This window comes from Vulpes lagopus, chromosome 2 (genome assembly GCF_018345385.1).
Source record: "Vulpes lagopus strain Blue_001 chromosome 2, ASM1834538v1, whole genome shotgun sequence".
Lineage (NCBI taxonomy): Eukaryota > Metazoa > Chordata > Mammalia > Carnivora > Canidae > Vulpes > Vulpes lagopus.
In genome coordinates this window covers 7013221-7036695 of record NC_054825.1, presented here as the reverse complement: position 1 = coordinate 7036695, position 23475 = coordinate 7013221, and the positions used below count along the sequence as shown (strand labels likewise).

Sequence of the window (23475 nt, the reverse complement as noted above, 5' to 3'; positions counted from 1 at the left end):
TCTTCTTTTGCCAATAACACACTGTCTTGATTACGGTAGTTTTATATAAGTTTTGAAGTTAGGGTAGTCAATTCTCAGACTCTTAAGTACTTTTTGGCTTTTCTGGAAATTATGCTTCTCTGTATAAACCTGGAATTGCTTTTCTATTGATACCCACAGAATAACTTGCTGGCATTTTGGTTGGGATTATAATGAATCTCTTGATGGTGTCCTTCAGTAGGTGTGACACGTGATATGCGGTGAATGGACAAGTTCCATGTGTACATTGCTGGTATATAAGAAAGCAATTGACTTTTGTGTATTAACCTTGTATCCTGCAGCCTTGTTATAATCATTTATTAGCTCTAGGCGCTGTTTGTTGATTTTGTTTTGTTTTGTTTTCTACATAGACAGTCATATCATCTGCCAATAAAGACCATCTTCTTTCTTCCCAATATGTGTACTTTTTTTTTTTTAAATTTTTATTTATTTATGATAGTCACAGAGAGAGAGAGAGAGAGGCAGAGACACAGGCGGAGGGAGAAGCAGGCTCCATGCACTGGGAGCCTGATGTGGGATTCGATCCCGGGTCTCCAGGATCGCGCCCTGGGCCAAAGGCAGGCGCCAAACCGCTGCGCCACCCAGGGATCCCCCAATATGTGTACTTTTAATTTTCTCTTATAAATTAGCTAGAATTTCTAATTTGATGTTGGAAGGAATGGTTAGAGGGAACATCTTGCCTTATTACTGATCTTGGTAGGGAAGTTTCTAGTTTTTCATTGTTAAATATGTTGGCTGTCGGTTTTTTGTACATGTTCTTTATCATGTTGAGGAAGGTGCCCTGTATTTCTAGTTTGCTGAGAATTCCCGCCCCATACCTTCATGAATGAGTGTTAGATATTGTCAAATGCCTTTTCTGCATATATTCATGTGATCTTGTGTTTTTTTTTTTTTAAGTCTCTTGAAATGAAGGATTGCATTACTTGATTTTTTGAACATTGAACTAGCCTTGCAATCTGGGATAAACCCCACTTGCTTGTAGTGTATAATTCTTTTTATACATTGTTGGATTTGATTTGCTAATGTTTTATTTTATTACTTTTTTAAATGACTTTATTCATTTCATGAAAAACAGAGAGAGACGGAGAGAGAGAGGCAGAGACATAGACAGAGGGAGAAGCAGGGTCTCCTGGGATCAAGCACGGCATCCGGCTCCCCACTCCGTGGGTAGTCTGCTTCTCCCTCTGCCTGCCATTCTCCTGCTTCTATTCTCTATTTCTCTCTCTGCCAAATAAAATCCTAAAAAAACACAAAAGTTTGCTCGTTTAACCATAGTATGTCATAGTCATCTAGGAAGGGACTGCTTAGTGAGAAATTCAGTGCAGTTTATTAATAGTTCAGATTCTGGATAATGGGAATAAGTGACTGGGCCGCAGTATAAAGTATTCTGTATAATACTAACTTTGGAGCCAGAATCTCTGGTTGTGCCACTCTGTAGCTTTGTGACTTTGGGCAAGTTATTCAGCCTCTCTGTTCCTGTTTCCAATCTTAAAACTGGAGACAGTAATAGGTACCTGTTTCATAGGGTTCTGAGGATTAAGTAGTTAATATATATGTACAGTGCTTAGAACATGTGTGGCATGCAGTAAATGCTTACGTTTTAGCTATTTTCTTAGTTGGACAAGGCTGATCCTGGCAAAATTGTAAAGTAGACAGAGTTGGCCTTAGACATTCATCCATCTCTAATGCTTGGATGAGCAGTGCTGTCAGCCTGCTTCTATCTTTGGCATTCCATCCCACGTTTCCTTTTGCTAAGCCTTTGCCTACTTGTTCTCCTTATCCCTGCAACGTAAACCCACATTACAAAAGGCCCATCCTGTTTTCCTCTTACTCATTGTATCTGGAACCATGAGGAAAATAATCGAACTGAATGACTTTACATTATTAATAACATTTGTAAATAACCTGAATTTATAAAATAAGTGTTTTTTTTTTTTTTTTTTAAGATGTCATTTTTAAGTAATCTCTACACCCACGGTAGGGCTTGAACTTACAACCCTGAAGTTGAGAGTCACATGCCCTACCGATTGAGTCAGCCAAGAACCCCATATAAAATAAGTGTTTTAATTAAAATAACTTTAATGGATTGGAAGAAACAGAAATTTGAGCAGAGTTGTTGAAGTATTGGGAAAAAGATATTTTTGGACAAGATGGTAGCTCTGAGTTGGTTTTTGCCTTGGAATATTTCATCCATTTGGTTCCCTCTGCTTCCTTCCTCCATCCATCCCTCCTTCCCTTCCTTGCTTTTTATATCTCTATCTCTATCTATCTATCTATCTATCTATCATCTATTTATATCTATGGGAAAGGGAGAAGCATACTCCCTGCTAAGCAGGGAGCTAGATGTGGGGCTCTATCCCAGGACCTGAGCCGAAGGCAGACGTCCAGGTGCCCTTATCTTTTTCTTTGTTTTACATCAGAACTCACTGATTATCTAAAAGTTCCAAGTTTGTACCTCTTCTTCCTGTGTCACACAAGTAATGTTCATACAGTTTGGCAAAAAAATAGCCTTTAGTTTGACTTAGGTATACTGGTTTCTATGGATACTTTATTAATTGGGATTCATCTGTTTAGTATGAACACAGAAATAGGACAGTGAAAAAAAACAAATTCTGAATGTGAGGTAGCGTCTTTGTAATTCTTGCATATGTTATATATATATTTTTTAAATGCTGGGTTGATAATGCACTCTTGGAGCTAATCCACTGCCATACATATTTAAGAAAATCGTAGTCATGTTTCATCTAATTAGATTGCAGATGCCCTGTGTACTGTAGACCTTTGGTAACTTTTGTAGGTTGTTAGGTTACATTTGTTTTGTTTGGGATTATAATAGGGGGTACATGATAGACTTGTGAAGTCTCTGAAACTGTACACATGAACCATACTGAAATGGGTTCTATGGTAGTTGAATATGTGTGTGTGTGTATAGATGTATATATGTGTGTGTGTGTATATATATATATATATATATATAGTATGTATATATAGATATGTGTTACTCTTGTTACTGTCTAGGAACTGAAGAGTATAGAGGAAGTTGGCAAGATCTCAGATAAAGTTCTAGTACATACTTAAAGAAGTAGAATTCCTCTTGAAAAGAATGCATTGCCTGGCTGCCTCAGTTGGATAAGCAGTAGCCTTCAGCTTTGTTCATGATCTGATGGTCCTGGGTTGGAGCCCAGCTCAGGCTCCCTGCTCATTGGAGAGTCTGCTTCTCCCTCTGCTCCTCCCCCTGTTTGCTTTCTCTCTCAAGTAAATAAATAAAACCTTAAAAAAAAAAAAAAAAAGAATAGAGAGTAGATTAAAAGAGTATTACTATTTTGTGCAAGATTTTTGACATAGTATATATTAATTTTGTATTTATAGATCTTCCATTCTAATCAGTAGATTGCCAAGTGGTTTGAAAGAAAAACTATTAGAATTGTAGTTTTTATTATAGTTTTTCGTGATTCTGCAATGTTCACATATTAAAATGTAAGCTTTATAATTCTTGTTATATTTCAGGGACTTACGTTTAGTTGGAATAAAGGTAGATGTATTAGTTGTATGGGTAATTGGCCCAGCTAATCAGGCACAGTGCTAGTAAGACCAAGGACACATGGCATGTTATTTAACTTTGTTATTTTAACTGAATTTACTTTGTCCAGCTTGTTCACAAAGTTTTGGAAAGGGACCTTAGCAAGTATGTTTAATTTAAATCTTCTTAGATACAGATGACACAGGGAACCATGATCTCTGTAGAGAAGGAAGGGCAACACATTTTTGAGATCTGATTCTTGACTATTTTTTCACAAAATTTTACATAGATTTAGTACTCTCAGAGGGTATTTAATGATTGCCAAAGGTTTTGTGACCTTTAGAGGACATAAAGGACACAAAATCCTTTGTGTCCTTTACATTAAAGAACTTGAATAGTTAAAGAGCTCAGGAGTGCCTATGGTTTTGTACCTAGTTGTTAGTGGTGGACCCTGGCTACTGAGGTCTTGCCACAGAAGTGGATCTCATCCTCTGAAATGTCTCCTTTTTGCCTGAAATTGCTCTATGCTCCACTCTTGTTTTTTTTTTTGTTTTTTGTTTTTGTTTTTGTTTTTTTTTTAATAGGACACTCATTGTGGTCTGTTCTGTGGATTTTTATTAAACATAGGACTGGTCCACATTCCATGCCATTTGATGCCCTGAGCCCCTGAGCCCCTGAGCCACAGTTCTTTTTTTTAAAGATTTATTTGTTTATTTGAGTGAGAGAGAGTGTGAGCAAGTGCGGGGGGGGGGGGGGGGCGGGGGGGGGTAGGGTGTGGATGGGGGAAGGGCAGAGGGAGGGGGAGAGAGAGAGAGAGTCAGGCAGGCTCCATGCTGTTCACGGAGCTGACTTGGAGCTTGATTCCACGACTTTCAGATCACAACCTAAGCCGAAACTTTTGAAAAATCTCCTGAGAGAGATGAGACTTGAACTGAGCTTTAAAGAAGGGATGGGGTTTGCTGCAAGTTGAGCGTGGGTGTCTGCTGTGCTTGTGTTTGTAAGGTAGTGCCTTCGTGTATCTTGGACAGGGCAGGGGTTGGTCTGTGCATGTGGCTGGTGGGTATGTGTCATGTTTGGGAGGGAGTCTGTGAGGTGGGTTGTGTGTGCAAAGGGAAGGACTTTGGAATTTATACTACTGCAGAATTGCTTCAGAAAGAGGGCCTTGCTATTAGGAGGATTTTTCTGGTAATAGTAAGCTGGGTGGATTTAGAAGGGGAAGGTGCTTAGGAGGCTATTATAGTAGTTCTGACCTGAACTGAGAAGAGTGGATGGCAGTGGGGATGGGAAGGAACTGATTGGACAGAAACCACTAGAGACAGAGACTCTGGGGGTGGGGGAGCAGGATTCAAGAGGATTCTGCTTTTCTGTGCTGGGTGCAGAGGTCCTCATGGTGTGGGAGAAGTCAGGGTTAGGAGTTTGCTGTAGGTGGAAGAGAAGAGGTTTAATGGAGGATGCGGTAAGGTGATGGAGCCCTAAAATGAGGTCAGATTTATGGAGAGAGGGTCCTCTGTATCATCAGTCTTCAGGACCTTGCTCAAGGCCAGTTGTTTTTTTCTGTTAACTTTTGTGAGGATGGACAATTATGTAGAAAGATGTGGGAGAAAAGAGGGGAATGAGTGTGGGATTTTTGGCTTAAGAGTTGAATAGTACTTTTTATGTATCAATATTACAGTTCAGGAGTGCCAGGTGATACTGTAATAGAACCTGAAAATTCAGCATGCTTGGAATAACCTGCTAGTTATAACTTTCATTTTTAGTCCCCTAAGATGCTTTCTGAGCATTTGTAATTTCTACAGATTTATGTTAATTAATATTTATATCAATAATTTGTTAATGAGTTAATATTTATATTACTGAATACAGACTCATACCTAATAAAGCTAATACAGACCTTAAAGACTGCTATTAGTCCTTTGTTTGGATGATTTACCATTTGAAACTAACTGGCAATTGAGCTGCTCTGTTTCTTAAGAAGTTTGTACTTGATGAGGATTATTTCACTTCTCTAGTTTCCTTTGATAGGGATTTTAGTAGGTGGTTGGGAGAAGTTGTAGGGTAGCTACAATTTTGAGGAATGCCTGTAATATAGATCTGTTTCTTCTGCAGTGTTTAGTAACACTTCACAAATACGGTTTAACTAATTCATTATTAAGCATGACAGTATTAAAAATGAGTTAGTAGCTTTTTTCCCTGATCATTAATCCATATGCCCATAATACTTGTGCCTTTATTACTATTTGAAGTGGGAAGTATAAAATCAAAACTGATTGATACACTTGGGGACATTATTCAATCTGTCTACAGGGAGAGCGGGATACAGAAATGGATTCATGGACTCTTTGGTCCACAGAATGGAAACTGCTGGTATTGCATTCGAATCAAGGAATATTTGTTTGGAAAGTAGAAGTTGTATCTGTTTCTCCTTAAAGAGAGTCCAGATTGTGCAGATTTTATTTTTGCTTCTTATTGTACCAATTAATTGAAGTATGATTCATTGGATAGAATTTGGAAATCTGTGTTACATGTAAAATTAGACTTGTAAATTAGATTTACTTGGGTATATGATTATACGTTAACTTAAAAGATATTTAGCAACAGTTTTATTTCACTGTACAATATTAACTCTCAGAGCTGATTGCTATTAAAAATAATTTTATTTTGGGGGGGATTTTTGACATCTGGAAGAAAAAGTAAGTGTACTTAGTGTTAATTTCATCTCAGTAATGCAAAATCATGTAGTTGAGCCAAAGTAATCTTTACTCTTCCATTTCATTTACTGATTACAACATGTACAAATGACTCTCTCAGGTAATCCTCTCCAATGAGTTTGTTTTCATTTACTTAAAAAGTGGTATTTCTACAAAGTCTCAATTTCCTGTAGAGTTGATACTGTATATACATCATTATTTAATATCATGTACTTACCTTAAAACTTTTGGAGGATGGTTTTGGTATTGTTTAGTTACCTGGATTTTTGAAGAGAGAGGCTATTTACCAGGCATATATGACAATGACTATTTTATGGCAGTTTTTTGTTTTATTTTTTTTGTCAGATGCGGACATTTAAATATGTTGTGCTGGCACATTAGTTCCATGAAGATTAGCTAATGTAATGTAAGGTCACAAGCTGTTTAGTTGAGCCTATGAGCATATCAAAGTAAGACTTACTAAAGCAAGCCTGAAATTTTGAATGTGAATATTTTAAATGACATATGGAAATTACTTCTGGTAGCCTTGGATATATATTCATTATGTCGTTTGTTCTTTTCATGATAAGTTTCTACTTGATCATGTTATTTTCCAGTAGCATGAACAACTTATTTATATTTCATTCTTGAGAAACTAAAGGAAGAAACTGCCTGGTGAATATGAAAATTGCCATTAAATTCGATTGTCCCATTTTATGGATGCTTAAGATTATAGTTCCTTGCTCTTCACACTTTTGGACGGTGTTAGAGTGTGTGTATCACTGTGTACAAGCTAAATTTAAAAATCTAAGCAATATGAATATAAATAACCTGGGTTAAGGAAAAAATAGAGTTGCTGAAGGAGAAAAAGAATTCAGGCTAAATAAAAGCAATATTTATTTTTTGCTTTTTCTGCTTACTTGGTTTTCATCATCTTTCTTCAATAGTAAGTAATACGGGCAGGAACTGACTTAGCACTACTAAGTTAATATTAACCATACCATTAGTGCACATACATGCACGTTTAAGACTTTAGAGAAAAATGTCTTTCTCATGTCTAATTTGACTAGCTCAATCAGCTGATTTTTTTGCTAAATTAATTTGATTTATTAAATTAAAATGCTTAATACATGAAAAATAAAATGCTTAATACAATAATCCATTATTAAAAGAAATGAGTAAGATTAAAATAAAGGCTTTTTTTTTTTTTATAATAAATACTTCTGGATAAAGTAGCAGGCTTCAAGTGAAACTCAGTTTTGGTTTCCTTTACAGGACTAGCTATTCACAGTCAGACAGAACCACTTAGCACGCTTTGCCAGTGTCTCCTGAGGAAGTCAGAATCTGAGCCAGCATGAAGACTGAATCTTGTCTTTGGTCTGATTTATAAAACCTTACTTTTATTCTAACCATGTGCAAGGTGGAGGTTATAGCATGGAAACTAAAACCTTAGTAAGTGTGATTTTTATTTTAGCTATTAAATTATAGCCTTTCTTGTAGTGAATTTGTCCTCTTAATGGAGTTCACACTGTAAATGGGTGAGGACTTGGCAAACAGAGACACAATAATGCACTTAACAAAATGAAAGCTTGAGCTTTTCAGGTCAGGAAAAATCCCTGAGAAAGAGAGGCAAAAGCTTCTGTTACTCTGCCTAGGATTTTTCACTTTTCTGGCTAAAAATAGGTGGCAGGATGATATTTAGTTGAGGGATTTAAGAAAATGAAGAGTCTGGCTTTAGTGTCAGCCATTAAAAGAAAAATCATTATTAAGTTTTCTGTGGAAGTTACTTCATAGATTAAGTTGGCATTAAATCATGAAGTCTTCATTTTAGTGTAGTGTTAGTAGTAAGCCCAGTCTAGGAAGCTTTTAAATAGTTGAATATATTTTCAGTATGAATTGAATTTTTAGTATATTTTAAATATTGAATATTTTGAGTATGAATATTCAAAATTCTACTGGACTGAGTATATGCTAGTAATTATCTTAGGGACGTTCCGTCGATTTTATTGTCCTAATAGGTGATACACAGTTTTTATCTTTTTGTGCTCCAGACAGAACTAGATTTTGAGGGTGCAGTATTTCATAGTGTTACTTTTATGATTGTAAGGATTACTCTTCAACATTTTTCTTTTCTGCCTGTGCTTTTAAGAGCAGTGGATAAGTAGCATTTTTAAGCTGCTTTTTTTTCTTTCTTAGCAAAATGTTAGAATTTGTTTGATCTTCTGAATTCTTCAGTGAATCAAACATAATGATACTGTACCTAGATAGCATAAGAATCTGTGCTATCATAGATAGTGTTATGTTCATAATTTGAGAATTGTTATGTGTTTATTTGGTTTTTGTGTTCTTTCCCTTCTCTTTGAATCTTAACTATTGATTACTTTTCTAAATTGATGATGATGACCTGGCTTAAATTAAGCATTTCTATTAGTAGCTTCTTTTTTAACTTGCTTCCCTTTTAGAACAAATCTTTTATCTTCTGCTTATCTCTTTTGCATTCTAAAGTACAATATCATTAAATCCCAAGGTCTAAGATTTTTCCTTGGGACTTATCTCTGGTGTCTCTAATGGAAATTGGAAAAACAAGGATACTTCATTGTTAAATTTTTCAGGCTTCTTTTGAGAGATTTCTATTTTATAAGTTGAAGGGTAGTTTTGTTTTGGGGCACATTTTCAGAGATGAAATTATGTAGTTATTGTTTTAATAACCATGTCCTAATTATTTATAGCTCCCTGCCTGACATAACTCACTTCAAGAAGAGCACAATGTCAGAACGTGGAATTAAGTGGGCTTGTGAATATTGTACGTATGAAAACTGGCCATCTGCGATCAAGTGTACTATGTGTCGTGCCCAAAGACCAAGTGGAACAATTATCACAGAAGATCCATTTAAAAGCGGTTCAAGTGATGTTGGTAGAGATTGGGATCCTTCTAGCACCGAAGGAGGAAGTAGTCCTTTGATATGTCCAGACTCTAGTGCAAGACCCAGGGTTAAGTCTTCTTACAGCATGGAAAATGCAAATAAATGGTCATGCCACATGTGCACCTATTTGAACTGGCCAAGAGCAATCAGATGTACCCAGTGCTTATCCCAGCGTAGGACCAGGAGTCCCACAGAATCTCCTCAATCCTCAGGATCTGGTTCCAGACCAGTTGCTTTTTCTGTTGATCCTTGTGAGGAATACAATGATAGAAATAAACCGAACACAAGGACCCAGCATTGGACTTGTTCTATTTGCACGTATGAAAACTGGGCCAAGGCTAAAAAATGTGTTGTTTGTGATCATCCCAGACCTAATAATATTGAAGCAATAGAGTTGGCAGAGACTGAAGAGGCTTCTTCAATAATAAATGAGCAAGACCGAGCTCGGTGGAGGGGAAGCTGCAGCAGTGGGAATAGCCAAAGAAGATCACCTCCTACTACGAAACGGGACTCTGAAATGAAAATGGATTTTCAGAGGATTGAATTGGCTGGTGCTGTTGGCAGCAAGGAGGAACTTGAAGTGGACTTTAAAAAACTAAAGCAAATTAAAAACAGGATGAAAAAGACTGATTGGCTATTCCTCAATGCTTGTGTGGGTAAGTTTCTGCATTTTTTTTGAATGGGATGGGAAAAGATATTAAAAATGATATGAAAGATACTATTAGGATTTATATTACTTAGCATTTAGGTCATTCAGCATGATAGCTGTACTCCCACTATGCGTGCATAAGAATCTCTGTATTTGTGATCTTGTTATAATAACTTTGTCCTAAATTGCCTCTGTTTCATTGTGTGTCTTCCCATCATTAGGGAGAAAAGCTTTTTAAGTTAAAGCAAAGTTTTTTACACATCAGTGGAAGAAATACATACCTGGAGTTTAAAACTGCTACTCTATTTATTATAACAAGATGTGACTGAGGAACACCAGCTGCTGCTTCAGAGTGTTTGTAAACAGTGTGAGCATCTTGTGATGATAGAAGCTTTAGTCAGATGTTAAAAATATCACAAAAATGTGACTCCAAGAAGTTGAAGAACCATAATATTGACCTTGAAAATACTGATGTTAATTTAACATGAATGTCATGTAGTAAATATTTGCAAATTTTATGAAACTAATTTCACATACCTCGCTCAATTCCACAGTTCAAATTATGATTTGTGTATTTTGTGATTTTTAGCACTTCCTAAGGAAATTCTGAATATTGGTCCCAGTTATTGCCTCAGACCTGTAGAAGGACCAGGACTTGTGAGAGCAGGGTTTTCTCTAGTTACTGACCTTGTGAGTTAAATATTGGTGATGTAATTCACAAAAGCAGTTATTGGACACTCTGTGCTTTTTCTTTTCTTTTTGAGTAGATTAGCTTTTTGAATTTTATGATTTAAATTTGGGTGGGGTGCGTACTTTGATAGTCTGTTTTGTAAAGAAAATTTTTGTAGAGGATTATTGGAGTGACTATTCAAGTTAAATATTGTGTGGAACAATAGCTAAGCTTTAGATATAGCTTAGCTTTATGTGATTTTTTTTCCCATTTAAAATTTCTTTTGTTTAACCTCCTGAATATAGCTCTAAGAACATAGAAGACAAAACTGTTCGAGCCTGTAGGTCCTAAGTGTAGATTTCAAGAAATCTGACTTTTTAATTTCAGTTTTGTCCCAGAAGGTAAATCCTTCTGAACACCAAAACACAGTAGGCACTTAGTAACTCTGAGCTCCAATTTTCTTCTATCCTGAGGACTAGGGATGAGAGTGCACTGAGCCATTTTAGGCTGTGTTGTCCCATTTCATCCCATTGATTTTTTTTTTTCTTCTTCAAATTGGGGTACCCTTTATAATATAATTTTCCTTTTTTTTTTTTTGTTTTGTTTTTTAAGGAGATACAAAAGGTCATACTGTCTCTGACCGTCATGGCTGCTTTCTGACTTCGCTATTCTGGATAGTCCATATAAATGGATTCATACGTGACCCTTTGTATCTAGGTGTGATTGTCTTTAAGTTACCTGGATGCCTTTTGGAAACTCTTAAAGAATCATTTTTGCAGGTGGTAATGCATTATGCATACATTTAGTACAAGGTCATATTATACAGTACAGGTAAGTTTGTAGATAAAATACATTGAGACAACTATTAACCTCTGTTGGGATCATAGAATCCTTTAGAAATCGGAGGTTCATAGTTTCTTCAAGATTGTAGATCTCAGGATAAGAACTTCTGCTTTGAAATAGTTTTTCTTGAAACACACAAATTAGAAGATCAATAGAACTCTGTCTTTTTGGCTGTTATTTCTTGCTTTCCCGACTACTCATTTTGTTGCTGCTTTTTCTTTCCACATGACCTTACTTCTTTTGGGATAACCATCCTTGTACCTCTTTGCATTTTGCTGGCTGTGAGTTCATTTTAAGGGTGAAACAAAACTCCTGCCAGCAGAACCACTGTTGTATTTGATCTTGTTTTATTTAACAAACAGTTTCTTTGTCATTAAGTCCCTATTCCCACCCATTCCAGGGTTTTTAGGTTCTTAGGGCCAAATATTAATTGTATTTAGTTCTTGGTAATGTGCATTCTGTTTTTCCTATCAACAAATATTTTTTACTTCACCATACAGTATGGTTCTGAACTGTTGTACCAAAAATTATGGCCATGTTTTTATTGGGTAGTCCTATCCTAACTTGTAAACATCACTGAAATATGTGTGAAACTTATTTTTGTTGTTTACCTTGTATTGGGTTAATAAACAGAAGACCACATGTACTGAAAATTAATCTTTACTTCCCTTTATTTCTGCTTGCTTTATGTTCTCCAAATTTCATCAGATATGACATATTATGGTTTGTCCATGTTAGGCACTTAAGAAAATCATCTCTGTGGTCCCTTTGGTAGCATATATACTAAAAAAAATCATCCCTCCCTTTGAAATTGGAAAAAGTCTCAAAGTCTAGCCAGTTTTGTAGATTGTTAAAATAGGAATGAGGAAGATTCAGTTGTTAAGTCAAAAGTAAATTGAAGTGCCAAGAGTATTGAGCAAGTTTCTTTTTTACATGACTGTTGGGTATAAGTTTCACCTAAGTCATTATTATTATCTTATGTGGTGAGTGGACATTGGGGACAGCAGTGCCAAAGCCTGACATCAGTGAAAGTGGAATTTGGGGGTGGGAACTGGGATGGTAAAGGCAGAGGTGTGAATTTAAATGTGCAGTTGTCTCTGGAATGTCTGCAGTTTGGTGCCAGGTATTTCTGGGAGGTCATGTTGGTGCTAATCATAGACTGCCTTTCCTGTTGGATAGATAATGTCCCTAGAGAATAGGCACCTACCTAACATACCATTTTAGTTCTGCTATTGTATTGAATTGGTTGCCCTTTAGAAGAACGTTTAAATTTGTGACCCATGTTGATCCACTGGAAAAAAAAAATTCAGGGTCACATAAGAATCCCATATTAAATCTGTAGTGATAACTTTTTGTATTCCCGAACTCTGGACTTTGTATATCTAGTTGTGTACGCCACATCTTCCCTTGAATGGCTAATATTTCCAGCTTCTTTACAACTTAGTGATGCTGAAACTGTACTGATCTCTCTCTCAAACCTATTCTTTCACAGTCCCCCTCTCCCTTGATGGCAGGTTTATCCTTCCACTGGCTGTGCCCAAAGCCTTGGTCATCGTTGATTTTCCTTTTTTCTCTTACTCCTTTCCTACTTGTTGGCAAATCTTCCTGGCTTACCTTTGAAATAATATGCAGAATCTGACCACTTCTCACTACACTGGTCCAAACCATGATCCTCTCTGTCCTTGTCGTCTTTTACAAACTGTTCTCCAAGTAGGAGGTACTCTTGTGAAACTGCTCAGAACTCTTCAGTGATTGTCTTTGTTGCTTAGAGTAAAAGCTAGAGTCCCTCAGAGACTCTCTAGGCCTCCCACAGCTGTGTCCTATACTTTTCTGTCTTCCTCCCCACCTTACAAATTCCCCCCTCCCCACCTATCTGTTGCTCTCAACTTCACTCATTCACTGTAGCTACTCTGGCCACCTTTCTTCTCTACACATAAGCCTCAAACCTTTGAATGTGCTGTTTCCTCTGCCTGGATTACTCATTCTCTAGATTGCAGGATTAGCTCATTTAGTTGCTTAAGTTCTTTTTCTCAATTGTTACCTTCTCTGTGAGGCCTCCCTGACTGCTATTATCTATAATTTCAGCCCTGTTCTTACCCCATCCCCCAGTTTTAATTTTCTTCACGACCGTTGTCACTTTCCACTTTGTCTCCTTTTTTCTTAAAATTTAAGCTTCATGAAAGTCACGAGTTTTGTCTCCATCAGAGCTATATCCTAGTACCTAAAACAGTGCCTGATACATAGCAGGCATCCAGGCATTTGTTAAATTATTCAACAAATAAGCCCTTGTGGAAACTGGGATCTGGACAAATTGGTCTTTATGCTCCTTTTCTGAATTTCTGGATTTTTTACTTTCTTCCTAGCTTCTGTTTTTTTATTTTACAAACTACCCAGGGCTTGAGCTAATGGGAGCCAAGTTGATTTCTCCTTGTAAGGAAAAGATAGGAAGTTGGTACAGTATAGTCTTGGAAGAGGCACACCTCAGTTTATCACTAGGCAGTGTATGGATATGAAAAGTCTGAAGTCAGATTTCTTTACCTTATATTTCTCTTCTTGCCTTCAGTGATGAATATTTGACAGTTTGGTGAATATATGATATAAAGAAAAAAATCCTGTGTTTGCTATTCCTGAAGTCCTAAAGCAAATAAAATTTTTACTTGAATATTTTATATTATTATTGAATCTGTTGCAGTTTGGCATTTTGTCTCATGTCTTCAACAACAGCTGCATCTTTCTTATGTTTAGCTTGTCCAGTGACCCTGCTAATGAAGATGGGAAAGATTTGAGATCGGGGGTCCAGAGTAGTGTTGAAAGTATAAGGGAAGAAGAATCAAGCTTGTATAACGAGTACATGTTGAAACTAGATTTTTAGGCTGAAAGTATTCAGTTGCCCCATGGCGGTGGCACAGAGAAATGTGTGCATCAGTAATGTCTCCGTTGCTCCCAGGCTTTGGGGTGACCTGCAGCATGTGCTGGTGTCCCTTATTGAGAATCACTGACTTATGGACTAAATCAGAATTCCTCATCAGTGAGCATGCTGAAATGGCAGCATGAGGATTGTAGTCTGGGGTATTCCTGAGCAAAATTTTGATGTGTTAAAAATCTTACATGATTCTTAAAATACAGAAAACACGTTAGTGTTGACTTTTTCTTTCAAGTTGTCTGCAAAGGTAGTTCTTCTGCTTGCTCGAATATTTCCCCTTTTCTCATAACATGTTGAAAATCAGTATTTGTGGCTGTTATTTTCTGCACTGATGCCAACTGCATTTTGGCTCCTTGCCTGTGTACTGTGTCCTACATAGCTACTCTGGAGCACCAGACGCAACTGCAAAATACCTATGGACTTGTATGGAGGTAAACATGTCAATGTGTTTGTTTGCTTTCACTAATACTTTTTTCATTTTGACAGAAGTTAGTGAGGTATAGTCTTTTACCTTTTAAAATACTCAGTTTATTTTGGTATCATTATTAAGAATTATAGATATGGATGGTTCTTCTCAAGGAAGTTAACTATTAAGGTTGTGTTAGTGTTTTTCTTTTTCTGGAAAAATCAATGTGTTCCGAAATGTAATGTTCTATGGTGACTTTTTTTCTTATGGTGATTTTAAAATTATTTAGTTTTGAGATATAGTGTGTCTGGTCAAGTGAGTGTTGTACAATAATCCAAACGAAATTACATTAACTTCACCGGAAAAAAAGTCCTATATTATTAGTTTTTGAGAGAGGATAGTAATCTGAACTAGAATGATGATAAAGTGGTGTATACCAAGAAAAGTACCACATCAGAACAAAACAGAAAAGGAAATCCTTGACAGAAGACACAATGGCAGTTTTACCCGTTTATTATGATCTTTGTGGCTGACCTTTTAACTTTAGAGGAAATTTGGCATATAAATTATTTTGTAAGGAAAGAAACGGAGGAGGTTTCTCTTTTCTAGTTTGGTGTTCTTTAGCTTTAAAAATTAATTTGCTGCACGGAGATACCTTATTGATGACTTACCTGAAGACACAAAACATGAAATACCTTGCAAAACACACTGTTAGTGAGAGGAGCTAGTGTCTAAAGTTGTATTTTTTGGTTGCCTGCTAATGCTTGCTTTTGCTACAACCTCCACCACCCCAACCCCCACCCCCACCGCCCCAGCCTTTTCTGATTTACATGACTGATTGAAATAGTGTAGCCAGCAGAGTAATACATTCTGGCCCCCAAAGATGTTTAAATTCTAATCCCTAGAGTATATAAATATGCTACTTTCCATGGTAAAAAGGGTCTTGCAAATGCAGTTAAGGGACCTTCAGATGGAGAGATGCCCTCCTGTTATCCAGGTGGGTCTAACAATCATAAGGGTCCTTATAAACAAGAGAGAGACAGGAGAATGTGTGTCACAAATGGAGACATGACAGTGGAGCAGCAGAGGTCTTAGTGATGCAGGGCCATGAGCTGAGGAATGCTGGCGGCCTCTATACGCTGGAAAAGGCAAGGCTCTCCCAGGCCCTCCCCAAGGAGCACACCTTGGTGAGTATAAAAAATTTGAATTATTTTAAGCCAAGATGTTTGTAGTGAGTTGTTAGAGCAGCAATAGGAAATTAATACAAACAGCTTGTTTGTTTGTTTGTTTGTTTGTTACAGATAGCAAGTCCAGGTGTCACCTGTGCTTCTGATCAACTGGTTACATATCATGAGTTTCCATGACCCTGGCTGGGGTTCAGTTAATTAGGTACAATTGCTCACAGAACTCAGGAAAACCTTTTATTTACTAGATGGTTATTAAAAAAGGCTTCAAACCTTTTTTGAAGCCTAGAGGAACTTTTTTGGAACTAGATGGAAGCGATGCAAAGGGTAAGGGAAGGGGCTTTCCGTGTCTTTCTGTCCTCTACCACTCTCCCAGCACCCCGATCCGTTCACCAGCCTGGAAGCTCTCCACCCCCTGTAGTTCAGGGATTTTTTTTTTTTTCTTTTTTTTTTTTTAACAGAGGCTTAATTCCACAGGTAAGGTCGATCAAATCATTGGCCACAGGTGATTAACTCATCCTCCGGCTCCTCCTCTCTCCCAGGAGGTGGGAGTGGGATGGGACTGAAAATGCCAACCCTCTAATCCCAAGGTTGGTTCCCTTGGCAACCAGCCCCCATCCTTAGGGGTTTTCCTGAAGTCACCTCATTAACATAAACTCTGAAGTGGAGAAAGGGACTTGTTTTATGAATAACAAAAGATTCGTTTTCCCCTTTATCTCTCTAGAGCTATTTCAGGAACTGGGAACAAAACTAAATATTGTAACAAAAGATGCCCCTAGGGATCTTACTTAGGAAATTACAAGGATTTTAGCAATTATGTGCCAGGAACAGTAGATGAAGATCAAATATATATTTCTTTTTTTTTTTTTTAAACAATTTTTTTTTTTTTAAATTTATTTATGATAGTCACAAAGAGAGAGAGAGAGGCAGAGACACAGGCAGAGGGAGAAGCAGGCTCCATGCACCGGGAGCCCGACGTGGGACCCGATCCCGGGTCTCCAGGATCACGCCCTGGGCCAAAAGCAGGCGCCAAACCGCTGCGCCACCCAGGGATCCCTCAAATATATATTTCTTATTCACAGCGGGGGTTTTTGGTTTTTGCTCTCTGTTTGAAAGGAGTGACTGTTACAGGAACTTTTGAATAATGTTTGATGCCTATGGATATTAATGTTTTTAGTCCTGCCTTTTTTCCAAATAAATATGCCTAGATGAAACTGATTGCTGAGCTGGGCATTCCATGGTTAGGTTAAATTGTTTGTACTCGTATGATTTTTAGTGTGACATTTCTGTAGTATTCTCTTTGCTTTTCATGTGTTTGCCTATTTTCGGTTTGAATACCACAGCTGTTTGGACAATCTATTTTCCATATTTATTTATTTATTTATTTATTTTTTTTTTTTTTGCCCTGTGGAAAAAATGTGGCCATCTTCACTTCTGATTTGTTAGCCCAGTAGCAGATCTTTGTTTTAATATTTAATTTTTAGAGATCATCTTCTGGGAGTTAGGGAGCTAATGAAATTGTTCATTGTTCTGATAGATTTAGGTTATGGTTATTTTTTAAGGGCTGGATTTATTCCTGGATGCTAATGAACCATTTTGTTTGAGTCTGAACTTGATTTTGTATTGGTATCAGACTGTTTAAACTGAAAGATACTCTTTTGATTTATTGTCCTTTTTCCCTTAATACTTTGCTCCCCCCCCCCCCCCCCCCCCCCCATAATACAGGTAGAACTTGAGAAAAGGTCTTGGGTCTTAATAGTCTCTGACATATAAAACCATCACATTTTTTTTTTTTTAAACCATCACATTTTTAAAAAACAGAAAAAAATAAAAATGGTTTGTTAAAATATTCTATTAAAAGCTTTTAATAGAATCCAAAATACATGCAGACTCCTGCAGAACTGCATCCATAAAAGGAAAGTAAGCTGCTAGAGTGCAGACAATGCCTTGTATGTCCTTGGTTAACTCTCTCTGATACTCTTATGTGGGCGTGTGTGTAGCTATCAAAACTGAGGTGTCTTTTCACTCCATACTCCTTCTGACTTGTGGATCTCCTTCCTATCCAAGGTAGTTGATATTATAGGTAATAGAATTATTTTTAGCACTGCGAATGGAGTATTATCTTTAGATAGCTTTTGTTTTGTTTTTCTTGTTTCTAAGGATTTTCTCTTGTGTTTGGCACTCTGGATATAAAATAAAATTTTGTTATGATTTTTAAGAAAATTGTGATAATTCTCAGCAGTGTCAAAGATTCTAATCAGTAGGGAACGTGCACATACTTTTTTCCCCTTGGCCAGTTCATTCTGGCTATGGAAAGTGCTTCCTGATACCGGAATGAGAAAGAAGCCTCCAGGAATGAGTCTGTCCGTTAAGGCAAGTGGGTGGGAACAGCAGAAATAGAGCCCCTGTGGCATACTTCTAGTTGCCTTTGGTCTGACACGCAATTCCTGCCTTTTAGACATGATTGATTACACTGACCTGCCAACTAATAATGTGCCTCCTTATGCTAAGAAAGGGAGTACATCAGGTGATTTTTGATTCTATGGTACTGGCATTTGAATACGCATCACTGATTTAGTAAAGGCTTTCATTTTTAAAAAGACTTATATTAAATGTACCTATTGAGTTAGGAAATCCAAATGTACTGTTTAAATATTAAATATTTTATATTAAATATTAAATATAAAAAGTTTACACTCCAATGAACTTTACTGTTTATCATAAAACAACTTTAAAGCATTTATTAAACTGTGCACATGATAAAAAAAATCAGGCAGTAGAGAGGGAAGAGTTTGTAATGAAAAACAGTAGTTTTTCTTCTTTTCACTCCCAGTCCTGCTGTGCAGACACAGCTTTCCCCCCCATCAGCCTTTTATTCTGAGAAATTTCAAAACCTGCAGAAAAGTTACAAGTATAACTATATTATATGCCTTTAACCTAGATTTTCCAGTTGTTAATACTTGACCACATTTGCTCTCTCCCTATTTGTCTTTCTGTTTTTCCTGAACCATTTGAGAGGTAATTGCAGATGTCATGACATTTTGCTTCTAAGTAGTTCAGCATGTATGTTCTAAAACAAAGACATTTTCCCTGTGTAACTACATAATATGCTTATCCAGAAAATTTAATATTCAATTCAAATTTAATATCCAGAAAATCCATATTCAGTTTCACTAATAGCAGTTGCTCCAACTCCATTCAATCACAGATTGTGCATTTTATCTATTACTGTTCTCTCTTTAGGCCCCTCTTATCTAAACAGTGCCTCAGATGGTTTTTGATTTGGGTTTTTTATTTATTCTTTCATGAGATAAACATTTTCAGAGTCCTGACAATTTTTTCACAGAATGATACTCAATTTGGAAATTATTAGATTAAATTAAAACATTTATCTGGGGGGAGGTAGAAATACTATGTAGGTGATATTGTTTGAAGCAGCACCTCTGATATATCTGAATGTCTCCTTGTATCATTGTTTTTTTTTTAAAGTTTAATTGTGGTAAAATACATGTGACAAAACCTGCCATCTGAGCCATTTAAAAAAAAGATTTATTATTTATTTATTTAGAGAGGGCACAAGTGGGAGGGGTAGGGAGAAGGAGAGAGAATCTCAAGCTGACTCCCCACTAAGCATGGAGCCCTACATGGGGCTCAGTCTTGGGACACTGAGATGACAACCTGAGCCAAAATCAAGAGTTGGACACTTAACTGACTGCACCATCCAGACGCCCGTAGCCATTCTAACAAATTTTTTTTTTTAAGATTTTATTTACTCATGAGAGACACAGAGAGAGAGAGAGAGGCAGAGACATAGGCAGAGGGAGAAGCAGAACTTGATCCCAGGACCCTGGGATCACGACCTGAATTAAAGGCAGATGCTCAACCATTGAGCCACCCAGGTACCCTCATCATAACAATTTTTAAGCATTTAGTTCAGCGGCATTAAGTACATTCGTATTATTGTGGAGCCATCACGCAACTACCCGTCTCTACAGCTTTTTTTGTGTTACAGGACTGAACTCTGTATCCCTAAACAAGAGATCTCACCTCCCCCGCCAACCACCATTCTGGTTTCTTTTTTTTTTTTTTTAATCATTTATTTATTTATTTATTTATTTATTTATTTATTTATTTATTTATTTATTTATTTATTTATGATAGTCATACAGAGAGAAAGAGAGAGAGGCAGAGACACAGGCAGAGGGAGAAGCAGGCTCCATGCACCAGGAGCCCAACGTGGGATTCGATCCCGGGTCTCCAGGATCGCGCCCTGGGCCAAAGGCAGGCGCCAAACCGCTGCGCCACCCAGGGATCCCACCATTCTGGTTTCTGTCCCTTCATTTAACTCCTCGAGGTACCTCACCGAAGTGGGATCATACAGTGTTTATCCTTTTGTGACTGGTTTGTTTAATTTACTGTAATGTCTTTAGAGTTCATTCATGTTGCAGCACATGTCAGAATTTGCTTCCCTTTTAAGTCTGAATACTATTGTATGTATATCCCACATTTTGTTCAACTATGGATGAACACAGCATTCTTCTTGTTTCATCATTAGATAATATGTACTGGCTTCTTGTAACTGTACATGAGGGTTTGGTGTATTTTTAAATAATAAAAGCAGAGCATGCTCATTGTGGAGTATTTCAGAGAAAAAACTGAAAATAATGTATAGCATCAGCAGCTAGAGGAAATCTGTCATGTTATTATGTATTTTCATTTTTTTACATTTACTTATTTTTATGTAATTGAAATTGTACTTTTTTTTGTTGAACTTTATGTTTTGAAGTAATTAAAATGTTTTCATCTTTATTTTTAAAAGATTTTATTTATTCGTGAGAGACAGAGAGAAGCAGATACACAGGCAGAGGAGAAGCAGGCTTCCTGTGGGGAGTCTGATGTGGGACTTGATCCCAGGACCGCAGGATCATGACCTGAGCCACCCAGGTGTCCCTGTTTTCATCTTTTAAAAAATGAATGTGTAATAGGACATTAATTTGCTGTATTTTAACATGCCCCTTAGCCTTTTGAGTTATTTGAATAGTTTTTATTCTGATAGCATTGACAGAAATTGTCAGCATTTCTGTTTTCTTAGATTCCCTGACATGGGATCACATGGAAACAATATGAACATATTAAAGGTAAATATTTTCTTGGAAAAACTTCCCAGATTGTATCCCATTAGCTAGGTGAGAGCACCAGGGCAGCTGGGCCTTTGCTGGGGTGTGTTAGTAAGGCAGGAGTACTGTCTTGTTTAGTTATTTGTAGTTTTCTCTGTGAATTGTTGATTAATGTCTTCTGTTTTCTGTTTTATTCTTAGTTATATTTCTAAAAATATGTACCAGTCATATCTGCTGCAAATTTTCTCCCCCCTCTTTTTTGTATGAGGAGAGTTATACTAAAGACCCTTTGTTTTCTTTACAGTGTTTTAGATTGTACTAAGGATTAAAATACTTTTCTAAATTCTATTAATATGATTTATTAAATTATTTCCCCATGGATTTGAGTGGTTCTATTATACAGAAAATGATTCTGCATGATTTGTTTTGAGGCTCTTTGTGTTGATGTTTGTTTTTACATCAGTATCACACTTCTGTTTAAGTAATTATAGCTTTATTATGTATTTAAAATATGGTAAAGCGAATATTCATCCTGTTCCACCTTCCAGTTGCTTTCCAGAATTGACTTGGTTTTTGCCTTTTCTTTGTCGGTCCATTTATTTTCACACTTAGATATTCATGGAGTGTTTTCCCAAGCACTGTGAAAGAAGTCATGGCTTTTAGCTTGTGCTCTGGTAGAGGAAGATTAAATTCAACAAATCAGTGTAGGGTGATGAGTTTAGTAGAAGAAGGATAAGATGTTAGAAGAATATATATATACCCGAATTTCATTTGAAGATCTGGAGAGGCCTTTCAGGAGGAAGTAACATCTAAGCCAAAACCTTAAAGAGAAGAGGGAAGAATGTTTTCATCAGAGGGAATTGCATGTGTGAAGACCTCAGAGTCAGGAGAGGAAACTGATGAAGTTAGCAGAGTTGATGTTTAGAGTGGGAGCTGTGGGGCTATTGTTGAGGGGGTACTGCTTTGGGATAATGCTGAACCTTTCAAGGCCTCTTGAAAATCTAAGGAGTTTAGGTTTTAACATAAGGGCAGTGGTAAACATGTGGAAGGAGACTGCCTTAATCAGATTTGTGGTTTAGGAAGATCACTCTGGTCCTAGACTAGATTGGAAGACATGCTGACCACTTAAGAACATTACAGTAATCTAGGTGAGGGAGAGTGCAGTCCTGACTGAGGATAGAGGCACTGGAGATGGGGTTGGGCGGGGGTGGTATTTGAGAGAGACTTAAAAGTCAGGATTGACAAAACTTGGCAAAATCAATATGGGTGTGAAGGGGAGAGTAGTTAAGAAATATATCCTCGGTTTTGGTTTGGACACTTGTATTGGATCATTTTTCCTAAACATGGGAGACAGGAAGTTCAGTTTTAGACAGGTTGTAGCGAATCTGTCTAATGAGTTGTTGGATATATGGGGCTGACGGTTTTGAGGAAAATCTACCACTCCACTTAACATGGATACTTAAGTGGCCATAGGTGTTTCCTGAAGCTGTAGAACTTTCTTGCAGTGGCAAATCATGGGGACGTTCTTGTTTTGTGCTTCAACCTGGGGACCTTATCAAGATGGACTAAGCAACTTTAACATCTCTTCCATTTTGATGATTCTGTATTCTATCAGTATTTTTGGCTAGAAGAAGAGTTACATGGACATATTATGTACAGTGTGCAATGTTACATGTCATAAGAGTTTTTTCCTTTTATAAACTCTACCATGACTTGTAAAAGAGAGTGCCTAGACAATTCAGTAGCCCCTCCAGGACTACCTAAAATAGTATAATTCTAAAAATCTTAAAATTTGGTTTCAGATTCAGCCAGGATAATGTGGCCTTGTGGCAGGTGAAATTTTTATTTGCAGTCAGAAAACTTTTGGGGACTTGACTTCAGTGGTGAATGTGGTTTTGATATATACTACTTTATATAACTGGAACCATAGGTTTTTAAGAAACAGTATCCCTTCAGTTAACTCTTTCGGCAATATTTTCAGTGACCTTTGTAATTGGAACTCATGTTCATTTTCTTTAACTGTTAACACTGGCCCTCATCCCTAATTCCCTTCCCAAAGATAACTTTGTGACCTGTTCCTTTAAGTCCTTCCGTGGCGCTTTCAGCAATCATTCTTCCTGCATGGCGAAATCTTTCTTCTGAAGGTGTCTGTTGTTTCAGGTATTTTTTCATGATTTGGGGGATTTATATATTCACAGCAGTTGGGTTGTTCACAGTCTAATCAGAGATGTAAAGACATCGGAGTTCCAGAGTATAAATTATATTTGGCATAGTTTGTCATTAATAATAGACTATTTGAAGGCGTTAATTAGAGATTATTTTGACTTTTCTGTCATTGAGTCTTTTATTCTAAAGAGGATGTTTTCATAATGGAGTTTATTGACTGAATTGAACAGGAGCTTATCTTGATATAGTATAAAGAATTTATCTCCAATTTGTGATTTTCATCTCAGTTTTTAAAAAGGTTATTGTTCTGTAGCACTATTCTAGGAATAGAAGTGGTAAATTCACTT

At 36.9% G+C, this 23475-nt stretch overlaps 1 protein-coding gene across 4 annotated transcripts in view; it reads left to right on the top strand.

The window, feature by feature from the left end:
* The window catches only part of ZRANB1 (zinc finger RANBP2-type containing 1), a 58624-nt gene that overhangs the window by 12015 nt on the left and 23134 nt on the right, over positions 1 to 23475 (top strand). For 2 of the 4 annotated variants that reach the window (XM_041743236.1, XM_041743237.1), the window contains exons 2-3: positions 7522 to 7698; positions 8976 to 9826. In XM_041743236.1, coding sequence (XP_041599170.1) covers positions 7658 to 7698; positions 8976 to 9826 — 892 coding nt within the window. In that variant the 5' untranslated portion in view covers positions 7522 to 7657. Of the gene's footprint in view, positions 1 to 7521; positions 7699 to 8975; positions 9827 to 11101; positions 11207 to 23475 lie in introns of those variants that run through there. The other 2 variants (XM_041743239.1, XM_041743240.1) reach the window with 2 other exon arrangements.